Source organism: Apaloderma vittatum, unplaced genomic scaffold (assembly GCF_000703405.1).
Source record: "Apaloderma vittatum isolate BGI_N311 unplaced genomic scaffold, ASM70340v1 scaffold26844, whole genome shotgun sequence".
NCBI classification, from domain to species: domain Eukaryota; kingdom Metazoa; phylum Chordata; class Aves; order Trogoniformes; family Trogonidae; genus Apaloderma; species Apaloderma vittatum.
In genome coordinates this window covers 1-8,926 of record NW_009713672.1, presented here as the reverse complement: position 1 = coordinate 8,926, position 8,926 = coordinate 1, and the positions used below count along the sequence as shown (strand labels likewise).

The window sequence follows — 8,926 nt, the reverse complement described above, 5'->3', positions numbered from 1 at the left end:
CTCAGAATTCCCAGTAGGGAGCGAGAAATCCAACTCCCCATCCAGCTCCAGTGCGAAGCCGCTGGGAGGGAGGCAGTAGCTAAGCCCGACCGTGCCAGAGTCAGAAGAATCCCTCACTTCAAAATTGGTTTGATTAGCTCATGATTTTTTAACATCTGAATTGTTTATACTGTGAGCGAATAATGCAAGCAGCAGAGCTCTTTTGACTCAAGGACTAAAACTGACAAGCATTTGTCAGAGATTCCTGCCTGCTGTTAGCTTTTAATGTTCTTCCTTCACATTTGTGAGGATTCTTATACGTGGGTATTTCTCTTGGAAGGCTAAATTGGAATTGTGTGACATGCACTGGCTTTTAACACTGTCAGCATCCACTTCCAAGCTATTAGTTGTATATGTAAGTTAAAATGGGCATTAGTTGTTGTGGTTTTTTCTTTAGCAAGCACTTTCTTTTCCTCCCTTGCAGTTGTCTTCATTTTTTTGTATACTGAAGTCTTGATTTTTTTGCAGCCAGAAAAGACCCAAACATTAAGAGCACACTAGCAAAATGCAGAGCGCTTTGTAATCGGTTACTTGACAACAAATGCTCTTTGTTACGATATTTGTAGGTTCTGGTAGGAGCTGTACGTTTCTGTTTGTCAGAAATAAAAAAAAGCGTCTCTGAAAAACATTCCAGATGTGTCTGATTGTTCGATGTCACTGTTAAAATTGCAGTGGACTCTGAAAATGTTAAGCACGTGTGCTGCGCTTTCTACCCGTAGAAAGAGAGGTAAGCCTTGCTGGTATTCAGCTATTCCTACCTTTTAACTAAAATGTTAGTTTAACTAAAATGTTAGTCTTATTTTCTTCTGTAAAACCAGCATTTTCAGTGTTTATTTTCATACCACAGGGTAGGCTGGTACAATATGTGGTTATCTGAAATGAAAAGGGCCCAAGGGGGTTGAATTCCAGGTGAACTGGGACAGGATTGCGTCTTCCTTCTGCAACTGAATATTAAGAATTTGACGTTCAGACAGTTATCACTAATAGACTTTATTAGAGTTTCAAATAGACTTCTGTAAATGATAGAAAAATAGAATCTTCCAGTTACAGGCTGATTTGATGCCAACAGCAGCACAAAAATTACACAATCTTTGCTTGGAGAGATAAAAACAGAGTGCGTAAAAACGTTAATATTCAGGCTCAGGCTACAAACCCCCCCAGTCCCCCCGTGCAGCATTCAAGCAGCACATTAAAGGCCGGGTTTCCCCCACATGGAAGCAAACAGCAAACTCAAATACTGTTTTTTGTGTGTGTGTATTCTAGTAAAACGTCCGATTTCCAGCCAAGATATTCATGATCTTGGGTCACTTGAAGCGGTCCCCGCTTGCAGCCGTTCCCTCCAAGGAGGGCAGCGAGGGCTGACCCCGCTGGACTCACTTGGGCCGTGCTTGTGGTGCTGGGTGGCTGCTGCTGCTGCTTCTTCCCTGCCCCAGGTCGGAAGGTCCCTTGGGAACAGCCCACGCGGCTGGACAGAGCCACGCCGGCTTCGGGGAGGTATGAGAGAACGCAAGGAGGAAATTTTGGAGCTGAAAAGGTGTGGGATTTTTTTATGTTCCTGTGCTGTAAGAATGTACCGAAAATGCAGCGTTCATCACGTGCTTCTCAAACTACTTCTAAGAAGAAAGATTCGGCGAGAAAACACTCTGGCCCTGCAGTCAACGCAGGCCGGGTGCAAGAAAGGCCCAACCCTGTGTCAGTTGGCCTTTGAGCCCAGCGCGGTGGCCAGGAGGAGGAATGCTGCGGTTTTACCATGTGCTGCGCCTGCTTCAGCACTGTAAAATGGCTTCTTCTTTTCCAGTTTTCTGATAGAAGTCTGAGCTTACTGGGGAAGGGCAGACAGTTACAGACTTGGAGCATCCTTAAGCCAGCCTCCTTGAGCCTTGCTTTATGCCCGAGGTGATTTATCTTGCATCTTAAAACCACTGCTGCTCAGGTGAGAAGGGACTAAGGCTTACAGTCCCCACCCCTTTCCCTCAAGGGCGGGAGGGAAGCAGCCCATTTCCTTTCTGCTGCAGCCATGGAATTCCCTGACCCATGGGCTTGTGCCCCACATCCAGCAGAGGAAGGTGGGGAAGGCAGCCACGTTCTCGGCAGGGCTGGGCCAGAAGCAAGAGAATTTCTCGGACTCCAGGGACCTTGCTGCTGCTCTTGAGTTGTTAGTCAGCAGTTCCCACGCTGGGTCCAATAGCCCCTGTAGCAGTCGGTGCTTAGTGGCTGAGTAAAGCGCCTCCTCTCTTCTCAGCCGGGGGTCTGAAGGAGTGCCTGGCCTGGGTCTTGAGTATCTTCCGTCTCGCAAGCAGCAGAGGTGGAGGCGTGACTGGCTTCCCCGTTCATCTCCCTCAGGGGGTGGTACAGATAGTCACCGCTCTCAGGGTGCCTCCCTGACCTGGCCTGCAGAAAAAGGCCCACATTTCCCACGGCGCTCATCACCAGCAGCACAGCCAGGACAGAGGTAACAGAGATCCAGTTTTTTCTGACAGACAGAAGAAAAATCCATGTAAGGAACAGCTCCTGACCTGCTTTCACACGTTGCTGGCATGCGAGGTTTGTACTCCCTGCTCTGTCCTCACAAGCTTGGAGTTCTGCCCTCAGGCAGGTGCAAACCCACTCTATGAACGCCTGTGAGGGGCTGCTCTGGCGGCCAGAGCAAAAGGATGTTTTCACAGCCTCACCTCTCCCATCACGAGAGCAACAGGTGGTATAATGAAGTTGGAACAGGGATGCTTTGGGCAGTGAAGCAGCAGGTCTGCCCCGGCACCCAGGGGCTGGTGCAAACAGCTCCATCGTGCAGTGGCTGGCATGGACTCGGTGAGTCCACGCACCCGTGTATGGTGAGTATTACACACTTACTCTGACAGAGAGAATTTTTCTTTGCTCCTTCCCTTATTCTGGAAAGCCAAACACTGCCCAGCTGGAAAACAAAGAATAGAGGCAAGAAAGGCAACCTTGGGCAGCGGATGTAAAATTCCACTAAAAAACAGCAAGCGTAGGGCAGATGACAGCCAGCCAGAGCTGGTAACTAAGCACACACATTGTATGCTAAAAGTGCTCTTTGAACTCATTTTTTTTTAAATCCAACCACTGTAACCAGAGGTACCTTTGTTTAATTGGTCCTGTATCGCCAACTCATAGGTGATGTTGCAGCTGCCCGTCTCGCGGTCACAAGGACACGTGTGCTCACACGCACATTGCTTCTGGCAGTTCGGCCCGTACCAGCCCAGGGGACACTCTGGGGAATCAATTACAAAGAAGTTGATTGTTGTCAAAGCTCCACCTGCTTTGAAACCATCCAGTCTATTGCTGCTACCCCTCCAGCTCCAACCCTGCCTGGTTCCTCAGCTGCACCAGCCCAGTGCCAGGAAGGATGGGCATGCTTGGCCTGAAAGGAGAGGCTCAAACCTTAAGCCTTGCTTCCCCTGGCAGCACGAAAGCACCAAACTGTGAGTTAACTTGCTTATGTCAAGGAGGACGTTTTGCAAAGGAGAGCAGACTGGCTGAGTGTTTCGAGGCTGGGACCAAGGTATCACTAACATAACCACGTGCATGTGAAGCTTACACCCACACTGCGATTACCTTGTTGCCAGAGCAGGCTGCTCAGGGGGATACACGGAGGACCTCACGTGTGCTGGAAAAGCTGGGCTGGTTAAACAACCCTGAACGTCGTTCGCTCTGTTAGTGCCAGCAAACGCACGCTGGGGTTTGAAGGTTGTAAGCCAGACCAGCCCTTTGGAACATTTCACACTCGCTGCCATGGAGCCCCTGCAGCCCAAGCGTGTGCCTAGCAGGCCCCACACTTGCTTTGCCTACAGGAGGTGGCTCAGGTGCAACCCAAACCGTTACTCCCAGGGTATTACCCAGAGCAGCCCTTACCTTGCTCGCAGCTGGTGCCGTAGTACCCAGCTGGGCAGGAACAGGTTCCGTGCACGGGCTCACATGAGCCACCATTGTGGCAGTGGCATTTCTGGGTGCAAGCGTCTCCGTAGAAACCACGGGCACAAGCTACAGGAGACAAGCAGAGATCTCATCCAGGCCTGCTCCCACCCCGCACTTCCACCCGCGCAGCGCCTGCTGGCACAGGGTGTCTGTGGCTGCTCAGAGAACAGAAGCTGAGCCTGCGCCTTGGACAAGGAGCAAGGGCTTCAAGTGCTTCGCACCACAGTGAGCTGAAGATGATCAGGCTGCGATTAACCACACGCTGACAACAAGAACAGCGCACCGTGTGGCCTTCCCCTTTGGGAAGCCACCCACCGCGACGGGCAGCCAGGTGTTAGGACATGGCTCAGTCGCCTTGTTGGCTAGGAAGAAGTGGAGTGGAAGTTGGCGTTACCTTCGCTGCAGTTGCTGCCAGTCCAGCCGGCGTCACACAGGCATCCAGCTGTGCAAACACACACAAACAGGCATTAGCAGCAATAGAGGAAGTCTTGGAAAGAGCAGGAGCTCAAAATTAGGAGCCTCAGCTTCTTGGAAGTAGCACAGAAATGAGAGTGAGCAGGCATAGAAGACCAGAAGCCAAGGGGTGCATGTTACAGCAGTTGCTAGATTCAAAACGAGTTTATAGAAAAGTAGCAACTGCACGAGTCAAGTAAAGAAGGAACAATGAGTGGACGGGGTAAAGCTCAGCTGCTGTCACACAGTGCAATATGCTGACCTTCCCATTCGATTTACGTACCAGGAGTGCAATCCCAGAGGAAAACCGAGACATGGAGGGTGAAATCAAGTCCTGCTAAAGGTCTAGTTTACAGAGCTGAGTCCCAGCCTAGCCCTGCTGCCATCTCCTAAACGTGTTCTGCCCATCCCTACTGCTGCTTCAGCTGCTGGAGGGAAGGGGGAGAGCAGCTCCGTTCACCAGGAAGGTAAGGCAGGGGCTGAGGCTCACAGCACCTGCTGGCGCCAGGGCAGGGGCTGGCTGGGCAGTCTGTACCTGCGGCCCTAAGAGGGTGCGCTCCAAGAAGTGCTGCTCTGCACAGCGAAGGGCAGCAAAGCTGCTGAAGTCTCAAGAGTAAGACATCTCAGGACCAGCTGAGGTAAGCAGGCAGGTAATTAATTTTATATATATATACACACACACGTATATACTGCCCAGGCCCGTGCTACCCCGAGAGCTATACCCCTGTGTTAGAAGCCTCGGCGCACCGCAGGGACTCACAGTCAGTGCAGAGGCCATGAAGGCTGCAGTTGGAAGGGCCACAGTCCAAAACGTCGCAGGCTGGACCTCTCCAGAAGCCCCCGGCGCAGCGGCACTCCCCAGCCACGCAGTCCCCGTGGCCGCTGCAGTCGTCGGGAGTCCCCGTGGCCTCTGCAGTCGTCTGGCTCACCGGCCGGCTCGTGGATGCACACGACAGTCGAGATGCTCCGAGGGCATCGCCACATGTTGTCAAAGGAGCTGGGGATAGCAGAGGGGTGTCACATTAGGGCACAGCTGTGCCGCTGCCGGCCCTGCGTGAAACCAGTCACTGCAATCTACAGATTTTCATCCTGATTCGCCTTGGCAAATGGGAACATTAACAATGAGAAAATATATAACTAGATTTGAGTCAGCATTTCAACTGAGCGTTAGCTCCTAGTGGGTAGGAGTCATTTCAAACATGGGATTACGGAAAGCAACACAAAAAGCCTCTCTTTAAGCATTCCCAGGTTTCCTAACCTCAGAATTCAACACGCCTGTTCTTGAATATTGCTTTGATCTAAGTGACATCACTGCAGTTACAGCAATACTCGGCTTTCACCTGTCAGCCTGCAAACTGAATTTTAAATCCCTCCATCTGTACAGTCAGGAATTACTAAGAAGCTAAATATAAAGTAAAATATTCTTTAGGTTCCCTCACGTGAGGCAGGGAAGGGTCTCCAGAACAGTGTTTCTCTTCTGTAATAAAAAGCTGTTGACAGAGCTCAGCTCATTCCTGTGAAAGTGCAGCTCTCAAACTTCCAGTCCAAGAGCTGTTTCCTTATGTGATTCCCATATTAGGCCACCAAGTCATGTTGAACAGCTGTGCCATATGTCTCTGAAAACAGCTCAACTTTAATCCCAGGTGACAAAGTGGGGAAAAAAATGGTGTCACCAAATCACTTTAAATTTGAGTCACTCTCTCAAAACCTGTCACTTGGCTTCACGTTGTGATCGCCCAGCAACGCGGAGGGGTAGGACCGAGTCCTGCACGCTAACAGGAGCCGCACCGTTACCTACCAGTGCTCAGAGGGGTAGTTTGCGAGGGTCCCATTCAAGACCAGCGTTGCAGACCCTCCACCATCCAGGTTGATAGCGTTGACAATTCCCTGCTGCTTCAGAAATTCGGCCATTTCCCAGAGGTTGACGCTGCGAAAGCAAACAGTTATTTGTGGCTTGTTCCCACCCCTGGCAGCTGCAGCGGCGTTCCACTTCCAGAGACAGAATTCACAGACTGATCTTGCACCCGAGACCTCACCACAGCCCTGGACGTACCCTCGGGATCCCGTCTGTCCGTCCACATGAACCAAGACCAGCTGCCCCTGACTGTCATGTCCAACTGCAGTTCTGGCTGATATCACATTGATGAATTTTTCAAAGGTTCCTGTGCGGGAGAGGGAAAGACAGAACTGGCTGTTCAGACACATCTGTCTGGGAAACTGCTCCCAGCAAGGAGCTCGTCTAAACTGAAGCACTGTGAGAACAGAGACCAGCTCCTCCTGTTCATCCAAGCCCATCTTGAAATAACATTTCCAGAAGCGCTCTCGGTGAGGTTTTGCACCTCACCAGCCCCACACAGGTGAGCACAGCCTCATTTTGTGCTGTGCTCGCTGCAGGCTTGGGGTAAAGTAGCACCAAAAGAAATCTGGACCTCTTAGGTGAGTAGAAAACTGCAGCTAGAAAATGTAGCTTCCACTGCTACCCAGTCCTTCAACAGTCCCATCAGAAGGATGATGGAGAGATGACAGACTTGTGAGAAGGACATTCCAGACCCAGGCTGAAGCTGGGCTGTGCAATATTTACCTGTGGTTTGAGTTTCACCACACTCGGCCATTTGACTCTGACTGACGTACACTTCTCCGTCCCTCAGGAGCCAAACTACCCCACTCACAAGCTGCATGAAAGGGTTTGCTTGGTCCAAGACGTCTTCCTCAGACAGGTAACTAGGAAAGAGAGACCAGGAGGGGTTACCCACAGTCACAGCAGCGTCATGTGAAAGCCTCTGCTGCTGCCAGCAGGCTTCAGGAGTGGGAGAAAGTGGCTGAAGGAAGGCTACAGCCAACAACCAGAAGCCAAGTAGTGCAAAACGTGACTTTAGCAGCCAGAGCGGACCTCGTTCTCTGCTATTCCACACAAAACCACTGGTCCCAGGCCACTCTGCCTGAAACAACTCCCACCAGCAATGTTCCCAGTGGGCCTGAGCCAGGATAATAAGGGCAGAAAGTGACGGCAGAGCCACTGCCAAATACTCTGGGACCTGTGGAAGCAGCTGTGACATCCTGCTCTCTATCAGCCTCCGTTTTGCAAAAGAAGTGACAGCAAACAGCTTTGGCAAGCGTTTTCAGCAACAGCACCCAGGCAGCCTGCAGAACTGAAGGACAGTTCAGCAAATCATTTCCACAATCAAGTGTCATGTGTCACTGCGAGGTGCTTCTCAGGAGGTATTCTTCTCTCAAGAATCAGGGTGCTGAGTAACATCTGCCTCATCAGCACCTGATGTTACATGTTTGCAGCTGGCAGGAGAGGACGGCCAAGCTTTCACTATAAGCTCCGCCAAGTGGCTTTTGGTTTAAACCCAATTGCTCTCCACGCTCCAGACATGTCTTGTGGGAGCTGGACACACAGGTTTTTAGCCTCCATACATGCAGACAAAGAAAGCTTCGCAATTTGTAGAAAAGTGTAATTGGAAGATCTCTGAATGGAAAAACATGGAAAACCCACAGGAAGGGAACACAAAGGCTGAAAATGGATCAAATCAGGCAACAGCCCGAATGTGAATTAATCAACTGCCACCTTTTAAAGCTTGCAATTATCCACTGCCAGTCTAGGTGACAGAGGCAGGATCTTTGCTTCTTGGAGGGTAGCAATGTGCCCCCATTTCTTCCAGAACACGACACAAGAAAGAGTTTCAGTGTAGATAATTAAGTCTGTTGGAGCAGTGGGGAAAGTAATTTGCACTTGACCCTTTGACACTTTATCACAAGCAGGGGGACATGATCACAGACCCTGTCACTTATGGGGGACTTTAACCATCCTGGTATCTGGAAGAGCAACACGGCAGAACACAGGCAACCCCGGAGATGCCTGGATTCCGACGTAACAGTAACTTAACAAACTTTTTTAAAGTCAAGGGCGGTCAATCACAGGAACAGGTTTGCCCAGAGAGGTTGTGGAGTCTCCATCCTCAGAAATGTTCAAAACCTGCCTGGACGCAGTCCTGAACAACCTGCTCTTGCTAACCCTGCAGTCCCTTCCAACCTCAGTGCGTGTGTGCTGCAGCCAGAGCAGTTGCACAGTCCCCTCTGCCTCTCCTCTGTGGGGACGACAGAGACCTCTCCCTCTTCTACCATAATGAAGAGTACATGTTGCAGCTTGGGAGCAGAGACAGAGAAGTCTAGGCAGATAGAGGTTGTTAGAGTAACTTATCCAGCTTTTCTCCATCCTAGGGAAAAAAAGCCAAGAGCCAGAGAGACAGGTCAGTGGGGGTAGGACATCCCGAACTTCAGCATTCAAAACATGCTTCTGCTCTAACGGGGAGAGGCCAAGCAGGCATGGCCTGGGCAGCAGGGAGGAAGAGCGCTCGCCGAGCTCCAAGGTCTTACCCGAACACCATGGTGCCATCCTTGCGGATGCCAAACTGAGCGTTTTGCAGGCCTCCAGAGTTTCTCACCAGCTTTCCATCGCTCACGACGTTCCCAAGACACTCTCCGGTTCCCATGTCAA

General features: G+C 50.8%; 1 protein-coding gene across 1 annotated transcript; it reads right to left on the bottom strand.

The window, feature by feature from the left end:
* Nucleotides 1-2,277: 2,277 nt before the first annotated feature.
* NAGPA (N-acetylglucosamine-1-phosphodiester alpha-N-acetylglucosaminidase) lies at nt 2,278-8,921 on the bottom strand. Its single transcript, XM_009868462.1, is given in 10 exon segments — nt 2,278-2,512; nt 2,890-2,950; nt 3,137-3,268; nt 4,367-4,414; nt 5,186-5,333; nt 5,335-5,422; nt 6,224-6,352; nt 6,479-6,587; nt 7,007-7,146; nt 8,806-8,921. Coding segments are annotated over 10 exon segments (1,206 nt in total).
* Between the last annotated feature and the right edge of the window lie 5 nt (nt 8,922-8,926).